At 47.2% G+C, this 21,394-nt stretch overlaps 1 protein-coding gene across 6 annotated transcripts in view; it reads left to right on the forward strand.

Annotated features, from left to right (window-relative positions):
* Positions 1-14,619, forward strand: part of FAM193A (family with sequence similarity 193 member A) — a 173,445-nt gene extending 158,826 nt beyond the window's left edge. For 5 of the 6 annotated variants that reach the window (XM_067734897.1, XM_067734892.1, XM_067734893.1 and 2 more), the window contains 2 exons: positions 5,040-5,121; positions 13,863-14,619. In XM_067734897.1, the coding sequence (XP_067590998.1) occupies positions 5,040-5,121; positions 13,863-13,956 (176 nt within the window). In that variant the 3' untranslated portion in view covers positions 13,957-14,619. Of the gene's footprint in view, positions 1-4,361; positions 5,011-5,039; positions 5,122-13,862 lie in introns of those variants that run through there. The other variant, XM_067734896.1, reaches the window with a different exon arrangement.
* The last annotated feature ends 6,775 nt before the right edge of the window (positions 14,620-21,394 follow it).

The following is a 21,394-nucleotide window of genomic DNA, read 5'->3' on the forward strand; positions in this document are numbered from 1 at the left end:
AAAGTGTATATTACTAAAATTAATTTCAGTTGTTTAATTTTTTTCAGCTGGCTACTACGAAATCTTAAGTTATGTATGTGGCTCATGTTGTGTTTCTACTGGATGGTGCTCCTCTAACTGGTCATTTGTGTGTATGACAGCTGTTGCTTTCTGTATGTTAACTTTATATCTCCTACCTTAGCAGATTATTTCATTGTTTGAGTCTTATTGTTGATTCTCTGGGGTTTTCCAGCTACTCTATCATCTATTTGCAAATAGAGAAAGCTTTACTTCTTTTCCAATTCTTATGCTTCTTGTTTTCTCTTGTTTAATTGCATCATTCTTGAACTTAATGGAAACGTCTGGTGTTTCTACATTAAGATTCTGGCTTTAGGGTAGGGTTTATATATTTTATCATGTTAAGAAAATATCCAGCAATTCCTATTTTTCTTGAGTATTTTATCAGGAATGAGTGTTGAATTTTGTCAAAGGTTTTCTAGTATCTACGGAGATTAAACATAATTTTTCTTCTTAGACCTGTTATACTTCGTAAAGAATTAGGAGGCTTTTTTTGCTTGTTTTTCATTTTCAGTATTCTAGAGCAATTCACCTTCCATTGGGACTACTTAGGCTTTAATGATTTGACAGGAATCTCCTGTGCAGCCCCCCAGGCCGGTGCTTTTTGTGGAGAAGTTGCCTGATGGTATTCTCTCTGTCCTCTATGGTAATTGGTCTATTTAAGTATTTCTTTCTTCACTGAGGTTAATTTTGCTAAACTGTATTTCCGTAGTAAATTATCTTTTCAGCCAGTTTTCCAGCTTGTTCACATAGATGTCTGCGAAGTACATACTTTTTTTTTTTTTAATTTATTTATTTATGGCTGTGTTGGGTCTTCGTTTCTGTGCGAGGGCTTTCTCCAGTTGCAGCAAGCGGGGGCCCCTCTTCATTGCGGTGCGCGGGCCTCTCACTGTCTCGGCCTCTCCTGTTGCGGAGCACAGGCTCCAGACGCGCAGGTTCAGTAGTTGTGGCTCACGGGCTTAGTTGCTCCGCGGCATGTGGGATCTTCCCAGACCAGGGCTCGAACCCGTGTCCCCTGCATTGGCAGGCAGATTCTTAACCATTGCGCCACCAGGGAAGCCCGAGTACGTACTTTTTAAAAAATTTCTTTCAGCGGTTATTTTCCTCTTGTCATTTCTTATTTTGTATGTTTGTGCTTTCTTTCTCCCTGTTCTGTTTGACTCAGTTAAAGTTAATAGTTTATCTATATAATGTTTTCAAAAGCCAGGCTCTTGATTTATCAGTTGGGTGTATACTGTTGTTTGTCTCTCTGCCTCATTAATCTCTACTTTTATCTTTTTATCCTGTGCTTCCTTTTGTTTTACTTCATTGTTCTTTCTAACTTTTTGATTTGGGAATTGAGTTCATTTCTTTTCATTCCTTCATTTTTACTGATCAAAGTATTTAGCACCTTGAATTTTCTCTGATCATTCCTTTAAGTATATCCCACAGTGTATGATAATGTTTCCGTTTGGTTTCTTTTTTAGAAATTCAGCAGTTTCCATGTGGTTTTCTTTTCCTCTTTCACCCAGTAGTTTAATAGGTGGCTTTTAGGTTTCCAGGTGGGAGAGCCTCGTTTATGTTAATAATTTCTACGTTTTGTACACTGTGATCCGAGAGTATTGTTTGTAATATTTCTGCTTCATGAAACTTACTGGTATTTTCTTTGTGACTAGTTTTTGTGACTGCTCTGTGTTCACTTGAGATACAAGTGTATTTTCTCTGCTATCATGGTATTAAACTAAATATATATTTATATCCATGATATATTTTTGATTTAGGTTTAGGTTTAGGTCTTCTGTATCCTTACTTGTTTTTTGTCCTCTTGACATATATTGTTATTTATTATTGAGTTTCTGTGTTTTCTTGCATTTCCTGTAGTTTTGCTTTAAAAAGGTGGTCTCTTTGTTACTTGGTACATATTCCTAACTAATTTCTTATATTGAATTTGGTTTTTATTGTTTAAAAATGTCCTTTCTGTCGTGTTTCACACTTTTGGCTCGAATTCTCCTTTGTCTGAGATGGTGATTGCTACCCCTTCTCTCTGTTTCTGTTTGCCTGGTGGGGCACCTTTGTCCTCATTCCTTCATTGCTGGTCTGTCTGAGTCACTTGGTTTTAGGTCATTCCCTTGCATACAGCCGAGACACCTCAGTCCTGCTGTGTGAGCCACATTGACAGTCTTATCTACAGGTGAGGTGAGCCTGTTTCCATGTATTGATAGGACAGCCCTGACATTATTTTGTAATTATTAGATCAGTTTTTTAATACATGCATATATTATGTGTGTGTGTGTTTGTATTTTTTGGCCTGCTGGGTCTTAGTTGTGGCCTGTGGGCTCCTTAGTTGTGGCATGAGCACTCTTAGTTGCGGCATGCATGCCGGATCTAGTTCCCTGACCGGGGATCAAACCCGGGCCCCCTGTATTGGGAGCGTGGAATCTTAGCCACTGTGCCACCAGGGAAGTCCTCTGTTTTATATTTTATATTCGCTGATTCTCTCTCTGTGTGAGATGTTTGCCTTTCTTTCTGTATATCCTTGGTGTTTAGGAACGTTTGCGACTCTGTACCGGTGCTGCCCCTGCACTTATACCTTTAGTGCCCCATCCCTGCTCCAGATGGGGGCCTGTGGCACCACCTACTGCCTGGGGGACAGCCGTGCACGGACCCTGTTTTCTCTCCTCTGCCCGCTTGTGCTGGCCTTTCCCTTCCCATTTTTCAGCTGCGTTTGTTTCTGCTTTGTCAGAGCGCATAGTATTTGTAGGTTTGCGCGTGAATACATTAGGTGCCCGTGTTGGTCCTCGTGTAGCGGTGTTCCCAGGCGCGTGTCCTCAAGTAGGGGTCAGGGGCGCAGAGTCCTCCAAGCTCTGGCGAAGCAAACTGTTTCCTGTGGTCTGAACAGTGAACAGACAGCCCGGCGGGTACGAAATTCTTTAGGTCGCTCTTTCTTCCCACCCTGGTTAATAACAGTTTTGTTGTGAAAAATGTCTGTCTGATACTGAATCTGGTTATAGTTCTGTCCCATTTTTTTCTTGTGCCAAGATTTTTAATACCGGTTATCAGTTCTAATTAGAAGAGTATTAGAAATCGCTTTATAATGAGAGCACTCCCAGCAGACGTGTCTGCTCTGTGTTTGCTTCTGTGGTTGAACCAACTCCGCTTCTAGAACTTGTTTATGGAATAACTTGAGTTTGGCCTTTCTAAGACTTTACCTTCTTTACACCTGTAAACACTCCTGGCCCCCCTCACCTCTCCTCTCCTCGTGCATCACTGTTTCCTTGATCAGGGTCAGCCGGTGGGCCTCCAGGAGATGCCTGCGGTAGGTGTGCAGCGGAGGCCTGATGAACGAACGGTCTCAGTGGCTGGGAAGGAGCGTGTTGTGAGGGTGACTTGTGCGGGCTGGCGGCCTGGACCAGGGAGCCTGGGCGGGGGCTGGGGGGGCATCCCAGAAGCAGCAGCAGTGGGATGGAGACAGGCATCTGCAACTGTTGACGAGGAACGTGCCCAGCATGGTGACGGAGCGACAGGTGGGACGTGAGTGTGAGGAAGGGGGTGGGGGGAGGATCATTTCTAGATCACTGTCAGAAAGGGAGCGGCCGCAGCAGATCACAGCGGCTTTGCCCGCCTTGGGGGTCGGCTGCCTGAAGGGTGGATGTACAGAGGAGGTGGCTTTATGGACGAGCCGCTCATGAAGGAGGTCTGGGGCGGGGTTGGTTTGGTGGTGTTGGTATCCAGGTGTGGCTGAAACCACAGGGATACAGCAGCAAGGGGCGGAGTCGAGGAAGACCCAGGCCCCGAGCTGTCTGTGCCGGAGGGGCTGTGGTCGTGCAGGGGGCCGTGCGGGGGCTCCTCGGTGCCCGCGGCGTTGCCTTGAGCTGGTGGATGTGAAGGCACTCCGCATGGCGCTGGGAGTCTTCAGCAGTGTTAGCCGCTGGTATGCAGGTAAACCACACCTTCATTACCGCTGTGCAAATGCCCAGTGATGGGAGGAACGGGGGTCCTTTACTGAGGATTCCGAAAAATTGTCCCTTGCTAAGGTGGGGACAGGGAATGGAGACTGGCTTTAACAGAGCACTGTCGGTGGTCTGCACTCATCCGTGAGTGGAGCCGGGTGCTGTGCGTACACCGCCAGTGCCCCCCAGCACCTAGGTGTGCACGGATGGAGCCTCTGAGCGCCGGGCAGGTACCAAACAGGGTGGGCAGAGCAGAGGAGGGAATTAAAACCCTCAGAGGTGCCAAGGCTCCCTCATCAGTCGTCTCCCTGCTGTAGCCTATTTTCAAAGAGGGTTGCTCAACTGCAAAATGAAATATAGCCTTGCGTTTGGTAGGGACAACCGGAAAAGCTTTTTGGTGAAGTCTCTGGATGTTGCTTGGATAAACTGAATGCCTAGAAGAGCCGTCTTCCTCCAGAGGCTGACATCTGGGTCCTGGGTACAGACACGTCCGCGGCGTCTGTTGACAGCCGTGCCCCTGCTCCCCCCACCCCCCTGCCCTCCCTCCAGCGGGGCCTTGGGGCAGACAGCCTCTGTCTTCTCAAGGGCTCTCCCGGTGGCGGCAGCAGGTATGTCTCTTCTCTTGGACCTGAAGCAGTGGTTCCTTCACTCAGCACAGGAGTTCGCTAATTCCACGTGACCTGGATGTTCCCAAGTGCATGAGAGAGGTCTGCCCACCTGTGGCCATTTGCAAATTCTCATTTTTTAAATTTTTTAAAAAATTTTATTAGACAAGTTCTCACTTTCTTTTTTTCTTTTTTTTTTTGTTTTTGGCCGCACCCCGCGGCATGCGGGGATCTTAGTTCCCCGAGCAGGGATGGAACCACGTCCCCTGCGTTGGAAGCGCGGAGTTTTACCCACTGGAGCGCCTGGGAAGTCCCATGCAAGATCTCATTTTAGAAAAGATCTTTAGTTTGTGAACTTGTTGAAATTAAGTAAAACCAAATGCTTTGCTGTGTCCCGCTAAGATGGCCTGCTGTTCAGCTGACTTACCTCTTTTCTTTCATCTTACAGATGATGTCTTTCTGCCTAAAGATATCGACCTAGACAGTGTGGACATGGACGAGACAGAGAGGGAAGTGGAATATTTCAAAAGGTAATTGTTAGGAGTGTGGTCCGAAAAAGGGATGGTTTCGTGGTTACCACGCGTGACCCTCCCACATAGCACGGCTGCTTGTCTGGGACAGAAGTTGTGTCAGCTAGCCAAGCAGCCTGGCTGCCTTGTAGCATTCTAGCACGTGAAGGCCTGCCGTGCACATCCCACCCACAGCCCGGGCACACACGTACTAGCCTCCTCGCCCACACTCTCACACCTCATTCACTTGTCCCTGCCCGTGTGTGTAAAGACTGGTTTCTAGCAGCGTATCTCAGAGTGGTCCTGGACCAGCAGCACCGCCTAGGAACTTGGGACCCGACATCCGTGTTCTCACAAGCCTCCCAGCTGAGCTTTGTATGCGCTGGCATTGGGGCACAGTGATGTGGCATGCTTTAGAGGAGAAAAGTGACACTTCGGTTAATTTAGTCAGCTTTCCTGATATGCAGACTTTATTAGTACATGCTTAATAATATTTGTCATAATATGTTCAATAATATCTACTATGTGAGTCATGACAAGAAAATGTTTCTTTAAAGTACCTTGTTCTCTCTTTGGAAGTACGTTAATCTCTTGGTTTCAGAAAGCACGCACACATACACACACACTCACAAAAGCAGTTTGCAGTACAAAAAGTCATTAATTCATAAATGAAGTATTGTAAAATTCTAAATGTTTCTTAAAATTAAATACATTTATAATGTGTGTGTGTGTGTGTGTTTAAATCTTAGCAGATGGTACAGCATTTGCTAAAGTTAAGCATTCATAGTAAAAACCCTTAACTAGGATGAGAAGGGCCTCTCCTAAACGTGGTGAAGGGCGTCCATAAAATCAGTAGGTGTTACATACGTCACGGTGAAACGTTACAAGCCATTCCTTGAGATTAAAGAAGTGATGACAGCGATGCCCCTTATCACAACTTCTATTTCTAAAGAAATAAAAAGAAACAAAGGGATAAGGATTCAGATGAAGAAGTGGCATTGTCATTCTCAGATGATGTGAATATGTTTGTACAAAGTCCAAAAGAACCTGTAGCTAAATTACTTGAATTATTTTTTTAAATTGATTGATTGATTGATTTGGCTGCATTGGGTCTTAGTTGCGGCCTGCGGGATCTTTGTTGTGGCGAGTGGGCTCTTCATTGTGGAGCGCGGGCTTCTCTCTAGTTGTGGTATGTGCGGGCTCAGTAGTTGTGGCGTGGGGGCTTAGTTGCCCTGCGGCATGTAGGATCTTAGTTCCCCAGCCAGGGACTGAACCCGCATCTCCTGCATTGGAAGGTGGATTCTTAACCACCGGACGACCAAGGAAGTCCCCAATTTTTTTTTTTAATATTTATTTATTGACTTATTTATTTTTTTATTTGGCTGTGTCGGGGCTTAGTTGTGGCACTCAGGATCTTCGTTGTGGCATGCAGGATCTATCGTTGCAGTGCGCAGGCTCTCTAGTTTTGGCGCACAGGCTCAGTAGCTGTCGCACGCGGTCTCTCTAGTTGCGGTGCATAGGCTCTAGAGCGCGTGGGCTTAGTTGCCCCGCGGCATGTGGGGTCTAGCTCCCCAACCAGGGATCAAACCCGCATCCCCTGCATTGGAAGGAGGATTCTTAACCCCTGGACCACCAGGGAGGTCCCTAAATTACTTGAATTATTAACACAGTTTGCTCTGAAGCTGGATTCTGGGGAGCAGGGGATGGAACAGGGGCATTTCTTGGATGTAGGCAAAGCTTTGGAGGAATATTTTCCCAAGGTAGACCTGCAGGATTCACACACCTTAAAATCATGCATGACCTTATAAACAAAGATTATCAAACACCCAAGACCAACAATAAAAATCTAGAAATGAAAAATAGAATTATTAAAGTCAAGACCTCAGTAGATAGATACCTGATAAACAGATTAGACACTGCTGAAGAGGGAATTAATGAACTGGAAGATATAACTGGAAAGTGTACCCAGAATGCACCAAGATTATAAGGAAAATAGAAAATGTGAAAGAGGGCTTAAGAGACATGGAGGAGTGGCTAAGTCTGACATACACCTAACGGAAGCCCCTCTGGGAGAGAATGGAGACCACAGAAAAGCAGGATTTAAAGAGATAAGATGCCTGAGGATTTTGCAGAACTAATGGGAAATTTGAATCTACAAATTCAAAAGCACAACATATACCAGTAGGATAAACAAACAAAAATCCGTTTCTAGACATAGCATATGAAACCAGAGACCATGGAGTGATCTTTACAGTGTTGAAAGAAGATTGTCAGTCTATAATTATGTATCCCACAAAACTGTTCTTTCCCATAATAAAGAAAAAGTGTAGGAGCTTGCTACAAAGAGACCTGTTTTAAAAGGAAACATCTACAAGTATACTTTAAGAAAAAGGAAATCGGGAATTCCCTGGTGGTCCAGTGGTTAGGATTCCATGCTTCCACTGCAGGAGACATGGGTTCAATCCCTGGTCAGGGGATTAAGATCTTGCAAGCTACGCAGCGTGACCCAAAAAAAATAAAAAGAAGAAAGAAAAGAAAAAGGAAATTGATCTCAGAAGATCACTGTAACATACACAGGAAGGAATGAAAAACAGCCTGATAAATCTAGGTAAATATCTAACTGACATTATGTTTGAAAGAACCCAGTGTGAAAACCTGTGGAATGCAGAAAAGGTTTTGCTCATGGGTGTGGAGAAAAGGGACCCCTCCTACACTGTTGGTGGGAATGTAAATTGGTACAGCAACTATGGAGAGCAGTATGGAGGTTCCTCAAAAAACTAAAAATAGAGCAACCATATGACCCAGCAATCCCACTACTGGGCATATAGCCAGAAAAAACTATAATTCAAAAAGATACATGCACCCGTATGTTCATAACGGCACTGTTTACAATAGCCAAAACATGGAAACAACCTAAATGTCCGTCGACAGATGAATGGATAAAGAAGATGTGGTACATATACACGATGGAATATTACTCAGCCATAAAACAGAACGAAATAATGCCATTTGCAGCAACATGGATGCAACTGGAGATTATCATACTAAGTCAAGTAAGTCAGAGAAAGACAAATATCATATGATATCACTTATATGTGGAATCTAAAATATGACACAAATGAACTTATCTATGAAACAGAAACAGACATAGAGAACAGTCTTGTAGTTGCCAAGGGGGAGGGGGTTGGGGGAGGGATGGAGTGGGAGTTTGGGGTTAGCAGATGTAAGCTATTATATAGAGAATGGATAAACAACTAAGGTCCTACTGTAGAGCACAGGGAACTAACTAGATTCAATACCCTATGATAAACCACAGTGGAAAGGGATATACATATATATATATATATATATATACACATATATACAGATACACACACACAGACACACAGACACACACACACACACATACATATGTATATAAAACTGAGTTACTTTGCTGTACAGCAGAAATTAACACCACATTATAAATCAACTGCACTTCAAGAAAATTTTAAAAAAAAGAAAAGGTTTGCCCTTGGGAGCACTTCCACTGAAGCCTTAAATGCTGGAGTTAAGTATTAAAAACCTGAAAATTAATGAGTTTAGGATTTAATTTGAGAAATTAGGAAAACAGCAATAGAATAAACTCAAAGAAAGTGAAACAAAGGAGATAATACATAAGAGCAATAATGAAATAGGAAACAAAGAGAAGATCATCAAAGCCAAAATTTGATTCTTTGAAAACATTAAATAAATAAACCTTTGAGAGACTAGTCAAGAAAAGTAGAAAAAAGACACCCAAAATACCATAATTAGGTGGAAGGAGAAACAGAATGTTGATAATTATCAAAGTTGGATGGTGGCTCTGTTCATTTTACCATTCTCTGCTTTTGGGTGTGTTTGAAATTCTCTGTAATATAAAAGGTTTCTTTGATTTTGTGAGTACGTAAGTGAAAAGGAGGACGTAACTCCAGAGACTGGAAGCAACTTCACAACAATTAACTTTAAAACTTAAATAAGACACAAAATTAACCCAATAGAAAAATAGCGTGAATGGTCCAGTAACTATTAGATTAAAGCAGCAGTTCTGAGTCTTCCCAGTGAGAAAACTACATTCTGACAGTTTCACAGAGAATTGTCCAAGACTTTCAAAGAAAGATTATTCGGTCTTGTAGATTCTACCGGAGAACTGAAATGAGACAGCACAGGAGCGTGCTCCCCTCTTTGTTTTATGAGAGAAGTAAAATGTGGAGACCAAAATCTGCCAAAAGCAGCACCAGAAGGAAATGGGAAATTAGACATTGGTTTCTCTCATGAGTATTAGGTGCAAAAATCGTCACGAAAATATTCACATGCTAAATCCAACAGTGTACGGTGTTTTCAAAGAGCAGCCTGTTACCAAACCGGCTTTGCCCCAGGACTGAATGCAAGGAGTCTCTGACGTTAGGAACTCCGCAGTGTTATCTGGCACATTAACATAGTAACGGAGAGTCATGCGGTCATCCCAGTGAGTTCAGAAAAAACCTGTGCTAAAGTCTTAGCACCCATTTGTAACTACTTTTTTAAATAGTAAGCAATAGAAGAAAATATCTTTAACCCTAAAAAAGGAATTTACCAAAAGAGGGAGAGAAAGAAGAGAAAAGAAAGCTACATGAAACGTTTTCCAAAACGGGAAAGATGTGGAAGCATGTGCAAAAACAAAGCCGCCCTGCCGCCCTCTTATGTCCTCTTCTGGTTAACCCTAAATCGTGGTTCCTGGCGAGCACGGTAAGACAGACAAGACATTAAAGGCATGAGGCACGGAAAGGAGGAAGTAGAATTTCATTTTACAGATGATCTCATTGTCTACATAGGAAACGACGGAAGAAAACAGGACAGTTTAGCAAGAGCCTGGCTGTAGGATAAGTGTACGGAAGTTATTTTCCTCTACGCCACCAATAATTCAGAAATGTAGTTTACGTGAAGACAGTGTTTATCACAGCAGCAAGATCTGTGCAGCGTCCATGAATAAAGCTAGTAGGAGTTGCACAAGACTCGTGCACAGAAGGCGATGAGACTTCACAGGAGAGCATTGAGGGACCCGGGTCACACAGGTTCTTCGTGTTCATGCGTAGAAGATTAGTGCCTTCGAGCTCAGTGAACTTTAACAAAGTGAGCACATCCTGGTAACCACCACCTGGCCAAGGTGTGCGTTACCAGCACCCAGAAGCCTGCTTCACACGTCCCCAGTCATCACCAGCGCCCCCAAAGTAAAGGTGATCTTTCACCATACATTAGTTTTGCGTATTTTTGAACTTCATACAAATGGAACTACATAGCAAAAAAAAAAAGTACCTTTAAGCTCTCCAGCTTCCGCAAGTTTATCTGTGGATTTAAAACCCAAGAAGGGTTTTGTGGAACTTAACACAGTGTTTCTAAAACTGGTTGGGTTGGACACATTGTGGTACAGTCAGAGGAGAAGTGTTACAGCAACAGAAAGGAACAAGCCAGAGCAGTCCGCAGCACAGGTGCATCTTACAGACTGGACGTTAGACGAGAGCCGGTGCTCAAGAATGGACGCGATATCCAGTTTACATAAACTAAAAATTGGGCAGAACTAAAGTACATTGTTTAATATGCCTGCTGTTCAGTCCAGCAGCTCTACTGCTGGGGGCTGCCCAAAAGCCCAAGAGAAGGCAGAGTGGATGCCTGCACGACGACTTGTTCCTGAATGTTCCTGGAAGTCTTATTTGTAGCCCAAAACTGGGATCAACCCAGAGGTCCACACAGATGAGCAGATAAACAAAACGGTGCTCTGTCCCTCCAGTGGATGCCACTCAGCAGTAAAAGGCTGCCGCCGCAGCACACGGCCAGTCCTCAGAGGCGCCTGCTTAGTGCAAGAAGCCAGACAGAATGCGTGCGGAGGCTCCACTGACGCGAAATCCCAGAACACACACGCTCATCTGTGGTCACAGGCCAAGAGGTCCCTGTTTGCCTGCCTGGGGCTAGAGCGGCAAGGAGACTTGGGGGTTTCGCGGAAACGTTCTGTGTCCTGGTTGAGGTGATGGTTTCCCAGACGTATATGTTTGTCAGCACTGTGGGCTCTACACTAACTGCAATTTGCTGTACATAAATTATACCTAAATAAAGTATGTTTTTAGAAGTGAACTATGTTCAGGGATGCGTACGTAGGCATTAAAACTTGAAAGAAAGACACGGAAGTGATCAACGTAAAAAGCCAGAATGGTGATTACTTCGGAGGAGAGGAAACACCAGGCAGGGGGTCCCCAGCTTGACTCTGGTGATCCACACTATTTGCTTTATAATGACTCTTCATGTCATACATTTGTTTTATTCACCCTGCTATAATGTGTTACATTGACCCACAAAAGAAAAAAATTGTCAAGGATCGCTAGTATCCTCCTAGAAGAATAGGGAGAATAAGGAAGGCTCCTTTTCCTACCCATTGTAAGGACTTGGAAAGTCTTGGTTATTAAAATGTGGTGACATTGGTGCCCAGAAACAGGCCTGTACGAACACTGAGCTTTGGTGTGTGACAGAAGATGGGTCGGCTGATCACTGTGGGAAGAAGGTGTGCATAAATGGAGCTGTGCAGGTGTGTTGTCCCTGCATCACACCACACTCAGGGTCGACTTCAGATGGGTTAAGATTTTAAGTGTCATATGCAAACCTTTTAATTTTGAGCATAGGGAAAGATTTCTTAGAAACACCAACCATAAAACAAAAGATTGATAAATTGAGCTACATTAAAATCAACAGTTTGCTTTAAAGAAAGTGAGAAAACAATATTTGCAGCACATCACAGAGGATTAGTGTCACGATGTGTAAACATTACAGACCATTAAGGAAAGACAGACCTGTGGACAAGTGGGCAAATGAAACGGTGTCGCAGAAAACCTGTGACCAGTTAACTGTGGCGGCCTCAGCCCGACTGGCACTGGGGAGCAGCTGGGCTGGGCCCGACTCCCTCCGCGGGCGAGGAGCAGCAGGGCAGGTCAGACCACCTTGGAGAAGAGCTCGTGTGAAGTTGCAGCGGCCAAGTTGTGTGCCCCACATACTCCAGCAAACAGTCCCACCGTGCCTGTGGCCTTGCGGCGGAATCGCATGAACGTACTGTTGAATGAAAGGAGCGACATGAAAACATACAGTACGGTTCTGTTCCTGTGTGTTTAGAAATCAACATGAGAGACTTACCTGGAGGTCCAGTGATAAAGAATCCGCCTTCCAATGCAGGGGACGCGGGTTCGATCCCTGGTCGGGGAACTGAGATCCCACATGCCGCGGGGCAGCTAAGCCCACGTGCCACAACTACTGAGCTCGCACGCCTCAACTAGAGAGCCCGTGTGGTGCAGCTACAGAGCCCACGTGCCCTGGAACCCGTGCGCCACAACAAAAGATCCCACGTGCCTCAACGAAGATCCTGCGTGCCGCAACAAAGACCTGACACAGCCTTAAGTAACTAATTAATTAAATGTTAAAAAAAGAAAGAAAGGAATCAGCACGAGCCACCGTCGAGTCGTGAAACTACAAAGAACCATGAGGGTTGCTGGTTGCAAAGGCTGGGGTGGTGGCTCCCTGCTTGGGAGGGCACAGCATGGCGCCCCAGGGTTGGCAATGTTGGTTTTCCTGACCCGGGGGGCGGGTACCCAGGCTTTTTTTGCCTTATAGTTACCTGTACTTGCGTGCTCTGTACACGTGTATGTAAGTGTGCGTGACCCAGTCCACGGTTGGCAGTACGGAGGCCTGACGGGAGATGGTGTCCAGAGTGGAGCCAGGGTGTGGGGAGGACGCAGACCAGGCGGCCTGGGCCCCGTGGAGACCCTGCTTTGGTTCGGGCTGCAGCTCCTCTCAGCGGCTTGGAGCAGGGACGTGGTTGGTGCTTCCGAGCGTTCTGGCTGCAGCGTGAAGGGTGGGGACACACACGTGCTGATGCAGAGACAGTGGAGGAGGAGGTGGAAGCTTCCAGAAGGTTTAAAAGGTGACACCACTAGGACTTGGGGTTGACCAGCCGTGTCCAGGGAAAGAGAGTTTGGATCCTGGGAGACGGTGCAGCCCTTCGCCGAGGGGCAGGGTGGCCGGGGGCTTCATCTACCTGGACACAGTCCTCCAGGCACACAGCACCAATGACTGGTTCAGCGATTTAACCACAGCTGAAGCAAAAACACTTCATTTCACCTGCTGCACGAGTGACAACACCACCATTTTCTAGTTTAATCCAAGTTCCTGCTACCCACGTTAGTGCTGGAAGGGTGAGAATTTCAGAAATTAGGCAAAAGTAAAGGCTTTTGAAAGAAAATGTTCTTTGCTTCATCTAGTACGGAACTCGGCCATCATTGCCTGGGAAGCAGGGGGCAGCACGACGGCGAGGCTGCGCTGGCCTTGGAGGCCTGTGGGCATTCGACCTGCCCCTGAAGGCGGGGGTGGGGGCGGGGGGAGGGGCCGGCCAGTGTTGTAACTGTGTCTCATACAAATGCTTGTTTCACATCACACTCACTGTGACCTCGTGGGTAAATGAGGGCAGGCTGGTGGCCGTGGGCAGAGCTTGGCTGGGACGGGCGGCTTCCTAAAGAACGAGAGAAAAGGACATAAAGCCCCAGAGATGTCCAGGGTGCTGGCCAGTGTCCTGAAGGTGGGACCCTGTTCCTCCGGCAGCAAGGCGTGGGGAGACGGTGGACGCCAGCGGGGTCCCGCACGCTGAGCCCCGTTGGGTGCTGGGCTTCTCCGGCTGCATACCGGGTGTGGGCCTCTTCCTCCCGTGACCGCTGGGCTTCTTTTCTTCGCAGGTTCTGTTTGGATTCCGCTAGGCAGACCCGACAGAGACTGTCCATCAACTGGTCCAATTTCAGCTTGAAAAAAGCCACCTTTGCTGCCCACTGAACGGGGACCGCCTGGAGAGGGACACGCGGGCGGTGGGCCGGGCCCGGAGCTGCCGTGCCTGCCCCGGGCTGTGCGGGTGGGCCGCCGCACCCGAGCCCCCTCCCGACCGAGAACTTGCTGCTCGACCCGCATTGTTAGCTCGTGTGCGTGTAGTCTGTGAGTGAGCCGCCTTGACCGTAGCTCTGCCGTCGGATCGGAACAGTAGCTCTGCCACCTTCTCCACCGCCGCGGCCTCGGAGGCCTGGGCCGCGGCCGGACGGGTTCGCATCCCCACGTGGCCCGTTGCCTCTGTGTCTCGCCCTGTCCCGCCACCTGTCCTGCCGGGGTGTCGCTGCGCTCAGCTCTCTGTGCCCTGCGTCCCACCCGAGGCGGCCGGGCACGGCAGGGCTCTCCGTTCTCCTCCACAATCTACTGTTTAAGAGTGTACACGTCGCGCTGTCCGTGTCTGATCCCCCTGACTTGTAGCCAGCTTGTGTAAGATCCCTTGCAGAATGAGAAAGTTCAAACACAAAGCACCCACCCAGTACTCACACCATCAAGTCTGTTAGAGTGTTCGGCTGTATTAACACGGAGGCCTGCCTGGCTACTTTTTTAACATATTGTTAAGTAATATTAAAATCATGTCTTTCTTTTTGAAAGATGGAATACATTAGTACAGCAGGAGGCCTCGTCTGGTTGCTTTGTGATGGGCTGCGGCGGGGAGGGGGCGGGCAAGCTGATGGCTGTGCCCCCGAGGGGACCCCGGGCCCTGGCCCTGGAGCACCTCTAGGGTCGCCGGCGGCGGCAGCTCTCGATTCCTGGTGCCCTCACCCTCCTCCATCTAGCAGGTCACCCGGGCCTTCGCGTGCCCAGGACACAGCCCAGCCAGGGACTCAGCGCTGTCGGTGGGCCACAGTGGTAAGTGCCAAGAGGACAGCAGGGGTGTGGAGCAGGGGCTGGGGGGCCCAGCAGAGGGGAGTGGGGAGTGGGCTGGGCTTCCATATGGCCTTGGAGGCGGGTGCCCCCACCCAGTCTCGGGGGCGCAGGGAGGGTGACCTCTGAGACAGCAATGAAGAACTACAAGTATTTAATCGGGTATAAGCTGGCAACAATGTGCTAATAGCATTTAGAGTGAACAAAAGGAATCCCAGCATGGTCCCTTTCTTCTGAGCTCTGTCATCAGCGTGCAGAAAGCTGGCGTGGAGCTGCCGCCTGGTTGCAGCCTGGCTTCCACTCACCCCCTAGAACACTCCATAGCTCCCGCTGCTCCCGGCCTCTTGGTGAAGCTGCTTCTGTGCACATACAAGGATATGGCTCGTCCCTGAGTGAAGGGGGAGCGGCGAGGGCCCCGCTTCTGTGTGGAGACCGTGCCCGGCCTGGCTCTTAGCCTGAGAGAGGGTGAGTGGGACTGGCCTGCGGAATTACTCTGACGGCTGGACCCACAGGGCTTCCTGACAGACGGGATGCAGGTAGGAGGATGAGAGGGGGCAAGGAGGACCCCAAGGCTGTGGTCTGAGCTCTGGGAAGGAGGGGCTGCGGTCCCTGGAGGGGTCCCGTCTGCAGTGCCCATCAGGCACCTGGTGAAATGTTCATGAACCTGTGTGGACGGGACCAGGGTTCGAGCCCCAGAACCAGGCTTCAAGAGCAGGTGAGGATGAGGGCAGCCTGGAGGCCGTGGGGCAGGGAGAGACTGGCCACGTGGCTCTGATGCTGAGGTGACCTTGGCCGGCGCCCAGTGGAAGCTGGTTTACAGGAGAGTGGGGGAGGGGCAGGAGGCAGAGGGGCTTTGGGGTCAAGAGGCCGGTTCGTTTTTCTGGGTGATGGGGTGATCCAGCAAAGGAAGAAACTGAGGCCGGGCTGTGACCACGCCAGAGGGTGTCCTCGGGAGGGGCAGAGACCCCCCCACGTTCCCCCGGGACCCCAAGCCCAGGGCTGGGCTCATCCCCGCCTTGCTGAGGCCGGGCACTTGGTGAGAGCACAGGCAGGGCCAGGGAGCAAACCCTGGGACGAGTCCAGGCTGGACCCCTTAGGGGGAGCTGCCCGCTCAGGCCCCGAGACCCGCCTGTGCCCACCCCTGTTCTCCCGGGGAACAGTCTTGAGGCCGTCGGGGGCAGAGCCACCCGTAGGTAAGCCTCCGCTTCGTCTGCCCTGTGGGCCGCGTTGGCTGCTGAGAGCGACAGGTTCCCTGCTGTGAGGTGAGCCGTGGTGAGGGGAGCCCTGTGTGCCCCAGCACTGAGCACCACCCCCCCACCACACGGCTCCTGAGGGGCCCCTGCCGCCTCCACACCCCGCTCCGCCCAGCACGCGGGCGTGCCGTCTACACCTGGTTCCGAGTCTGCACGCTTGGCCCCTAGGACCACCCGGCCTCTCTCCTTGCCGGGACGCACTTCCCGAGTTCCCTGGAAATTCCACCCAACCTGCAAGACCAACCCTGATGTTCCTTTGGATCACTCCTCAAGGGGGCATCTCGGGAACAGAAGAGAGGATGGATTCAGGCCCCGGGAGGCCCAGGCCCTGGTCAAGGGTTCTGGCGACTTGTTACTGTGGTCTAGGTGTGAGCCAGGCCCTCGCCCCGGTCCGTACATTGACAGGTGGGGACACCAAAGCCCCAGGCAAGCCCCTCAGGTTCCCGATGAGGTCACTCCCCGACCTGGGGTCAGCCTCTGGGGGAGCCTCTTCAGATCACGTTGATAAGTAATCTTACGATGAAGTAACAGTAGCTAAAAAAACAGCAAAATGTTCTTTTATTGAAGTTTGCCCACATACTCATGCCATTAAAAAATCAAAACGTTACGGTACCAGAAAGGATTGATACTTCTCAATTTCATTACTATATTTTTTAAAAGGAGAAGAAAAAACTTAACCCACAGTTCATACTGTTTTAAACAAAAATAAAACCTCCAAGTCATCACAGAGAATGACAGAATGCAAGTGACGTTCTGCTGCTTCACCTTGACAGTCACAGGTTTTGGATCCACTACTAAGTGTTAAGAGTAAACAGCACTGCGGGGTGGAGACACGCAGCACGGAAGGAGATTTCAGACACCTCTGGACTGGGAAGAACTTAACTGTCAGGACCACTCACGTAGCTGAGTGTGGAGCCAGCTGGGTCCTGGGAGCCCCGGCTTGTCTTCGGTGGAGAATGCGGTGTCGTCTGGAGAGTGAGAACCATGTGCCTGGACTGTTAAACTCAGCAGCAGCAGCAGTGTCTGTGGAGGAAGAGTGGCTACAGAAACCGTCCTCCTGCTGTTAACTGTGAAGCCAAGGAAGTTTTCTTAACGGTGTTCTTGGATGTTGGAGCAGAGGCAGCACGTGGCAGTGTTTCCTGAGTGAAGGGCAGGGAACAAGGTGAGCCTCTGAGGGCCCCAGCTTCCGGCCTGGAGGCAGCCTGCAGGCCCCAGCACTGGGAGGAGCCCAGCAGGGTTGCTGAGCAGAGGAAGCAGAGACCAGCATGTGGGGTGGCTGGAGTGTGTGGGGCAGAGATGCAGACAGGAGGGGCTGCACTTAGAGCGCTCCACGGGTCTGCAGGGAACCCCCTCGAATCTACTCATCTGTGCACGTGTGGCATAAAGTTCCATAAATCCAGGGGGAAAGTTTCCACCAACCAGGGTGGAGAGACCTGGTTGTACACGGGTATTGGCGTGGAGCCCTCAGAAGGGTCTCAGCTCGGCAGTGGGCTTCTCTTACCCTAGTATGGAATCTAAAGCTAAAAGCAAGCCTAAGAAGGATCAAACTGGTCCTAAGTAACTTAACTGCCTGCTGGAACAGAGTCCAACATTCTTTTAGAAGAAATACGAAACCATCCCACACTAAAGTAAAATTCAAAATGCTGGAATCCAGGCAAAAAATTAGCAGGCCATCCCAAGAAGAAGGAAAATATAAACCATAAATCGGAAGAAATATCGAACAAGCAATAGAAACAGAACCAAAGATGGTGAATTTGCAGGCAAGGACTTTAAAACGACCATTACAAATCTTACGACTGCACTGAAGGATATAAAGGAAAACATGAACAAGAAGGAGAACTGGAAGATGTAAAAAAGATCCAAATCCAAAGGACAAAAGATAACAATATCTGAAATGAAAAACACTACAACAGCAGATGAGAAACGCTGGAAGAAAATACCTGTGACCTTGATGGCATATAAACAGAAACGACCAGAAATGAAGTACTGAGAGAAAAGAGACTGGGGGAAAAAAATGACCTGTGGGAGGGAATCCCCTGGCAGTCCAGTGGTTAGGACTCCAAGTTTCCACTGCAGGGGCACGGGTTCGATCCCTGGTCGGGGAACTAAGATCTCGCGTGCCGTGCGGCGCAGCCAAAAAATAAAGACCTGTGGGACCATATCAGGCATTCTAACACACATGTAACTGGAGTCCAAGAAATGGGGGGGGGGGAGTACTCATTTTAAAATCAGTTTGTCATAGAGGCCTATTGGGATTGTGACTGAGATTGTACTGAGTCTATAGATCAACTTGGGAAGAACGGGCATCTTAAGGACTACTGAGTTCCCAGTCTATGAACATGGTATCTTTTATTTGTGTGCTCTTGAATTTCTCTAAGCAATATTTTACAGCTTTTATTGTAAAGGTTTTGCACACTTCTGATAATTTTCTCCTAAGCATTTTAGGTCCTTGACATTACCTAAGTAGAGTTATGCATTAGTTTCCTGGGGCTCCCATAAAAAAGCACCCCAAACTAGGTGGCTCAGGAATTTATTCTCTCAGTTCTGGAGGATATAATCCAAGATCCAGGTGTCAGTGGAACTGGTTCCTTCTAGAGGTTGTGAGGAAACATTTCTTCGTGCCTCACTACTGGCTTCTGGTGGTCGCTGGCAGTCCTTGGTTTATACAGGCATCACTGCAATCTCTGCCTCTGTTTTCATACGGTATGTTCTCACCTGTGTCTGTCTCTTGTCCTTTTCTTGTAAGAACACCAGTCATTGGATTTGGGGCCCACTCTAATCCAGCAGGACATCACCTGAGATTATACCTGCAAAGACCCTATTTCCAGATGAGGTCACATTCACACATTCTGGGGATTAGGACTTCAGCATCGTTTTGGTAAACATATCTTTTGGGGGAGACACAATTCAACCCACAACAGGTTTATAAGTTTGCTTTTCCAATTGTTGCAGATATACAGGAATACAGTAGATGTTTCATACATTGTCTTTGTATCTTGAGATGGTCAACTTGACTAATTCTAAACTTTTTTCTTAAGATCCCCTAGGGATTTTCTATATCCACAGTCTGTCATCTGTGAATAGCGATAGTTTGATCTTTTTCTCTTCCAATTTTTCTGTCCTTTTTTCCCTTTTATTGCCTGATTGCACTGGGTATCTCCTGTACAATGTGTAATTGCAGCAATAAGAGTGAACACCTTGGGGCGTCCCTGGCAGCACAGTGGTTAAGAATCTGCCTGCCAATGCAGGGCACACGGGTTCGAGCCCTGGTCCGGGAAGATCCCACGTGCCGCGGAGCAATGAAGCCCGTGTGCCACAACTACTGAGCCTGTGCTCTAGAGCCCGTGAGCCACAGCTACTGAAGCCCACATGCCTAGAGCCTGAGCTCCGCAGCGAAGAGTAGCCCCCGCTCGCCACAACTGGACAAAGCCCGCACGCAGCAACGAAGACTCGACGCAGCCAAAAAGTAAATAAATAAAAATTTTAAAAAGTGGACACCTTGCCTTGATGGGATTCAGCAGGGGCAGCACTCAGTATTTCATCGTCACATAGAAAGCTGGCCATAGGTCTTTTGGACACATACCTTGATCAGATCGAGGAAATCCCTTCTATTCCTAGTTTGCTCAGTGTTCTCATGAGTGGGTATTAAATCGTGTCCTAAGCTTTTTCTGCTTCTGTTGAGATGATCCTATGGTTTCTCCTCTGGCAAATTAGTTTTGTGGGTTTTGTTTGTTTTTGTTTTATGTCAACCAATCCTGTATTCCTGTAATAAAAATTCCACTTGGTTATAACGTATTATCCATTTTATATTGCTGGGTTCAATTTGTTAATATTTTGTTTAGGACTTTTGCCTCTATGTTCAGGAGAGAGAGTGGTCTGTCATTTTCTTTCTTGCCTTGTCCTTGGGTTTTGGTGTCATAAAATGAGATGGGGAGACATTCCCACTTTCTGTTTCCTGAGTGTAAGATTGGTATATCTTTCTTAGATGTTTGGAAGAATTCACCAGTGAAGTCATCTGAGACTGTAATTTTCTTTGTGAAAAGATTTTTAATTACAGATTCAATTTAATGGACATAGAGCTATTCGGGTTTTCTATTAATTATGTCAATTTTAGTAAGTGGTGTGTTTCAAGGATTTTATCCATTTCATCTAAGTTGTCAAATTTATCAGTTTTGTAAATTGTTCATAGTATATACTCTTTTCAAGATCTGAGAGATCTACAGTGATGCCCACCTTTCATTCCTGATAATTAGCAATTTGTTTTCTATTCTTCATCAGTCATGCTGTGGGTTTATCAGTTTCATTACTATTTAAAAGAACTAACTCTTGGCATTGTTGATTTTTGTCTGCTTTCCATTTCATTGATTCTGCTCTTTTATTATTTCCTTCCATTTTCTTTGGGTTTAATTTGCACTTTTTATTTTTTAAATTTTATTACTTGGCTGCGTCGGGTCTTTGTTGTGGCGCGCAGGCTCCAGAGCACGTGGGCTCAGTAGTTGTGGCGCAGGGACTTAGTTGCCCCACAGCATGTGGCTGGCGTCAGCTCCCTGACCAGGGATCGAACCTGCATCCCCTGCATTAGAAGGTGAATTCTTAACCACTGGACCACCACGGAAGTCCCTAATTTGTGGTTCTTTTCCTAGCTTCTTGTGATGAACACTTGGATCACTGAGGTTTAACCTCTCTTCATTTCCAATATATGCCTTTGGAGCTAATACATTCCCCCTAATCACTGCTTTAGCTGCATTCCATAATTTTTAGCAAGTTGTATTTTCATTTTTAACTCAGTTCAGAATACTTTCTAATCTCCATTGCGTTTATTTTTCCCATGGGTCATTTAGAACTGTGTTGGGAATTTAGTAGTTATCGTTCTGTTATTGAGTTGTGGTTTAATTTCACTGTGGTCAGTGATCATGAATTCAATGATTAGGTTCTTTGGAGTATGTTGTGACTTGATTTATGGTCCACAGATGTCTCTTTTGGAAGCATTCCATGTACACCTGAAAAGAATTATAGTTAACTTTCCTTGGGTGTAATTTAGGTTCTACATATGAAATTAGGCCAAGTAGATAGGTTTAATCTTCTGTATCCTTACTGACTTTTTTCCCTGCTTCTATCAGTTACTGAGAAAGGTATGCTAAAATCTCCAACGATGATTATGCATTTGTCTAGTTCTTTTGCTTTATATTATTAGCTCTACACAAATTTAGGTATATTGTATATTCCTGATAAATTCACCCTTTTATTATGCACTGTTGCTCTATATTTCTGGT

This window comes from Pseudorca crassidens, chromosome 4 (assembly GCF_039906515.1).
Source record: "Pseudorca crassidens isolate mPseCra1 chromosome 4, mPseCra1.hap1, whole genome shotgun sequence".
Classification (NCBI taxonomy): Eukaryota; Metazoa; Chordata; class Mammalia; order Artiodactyla; family Delphinidae; genus Pseudorca; species Pseudorca crassidens.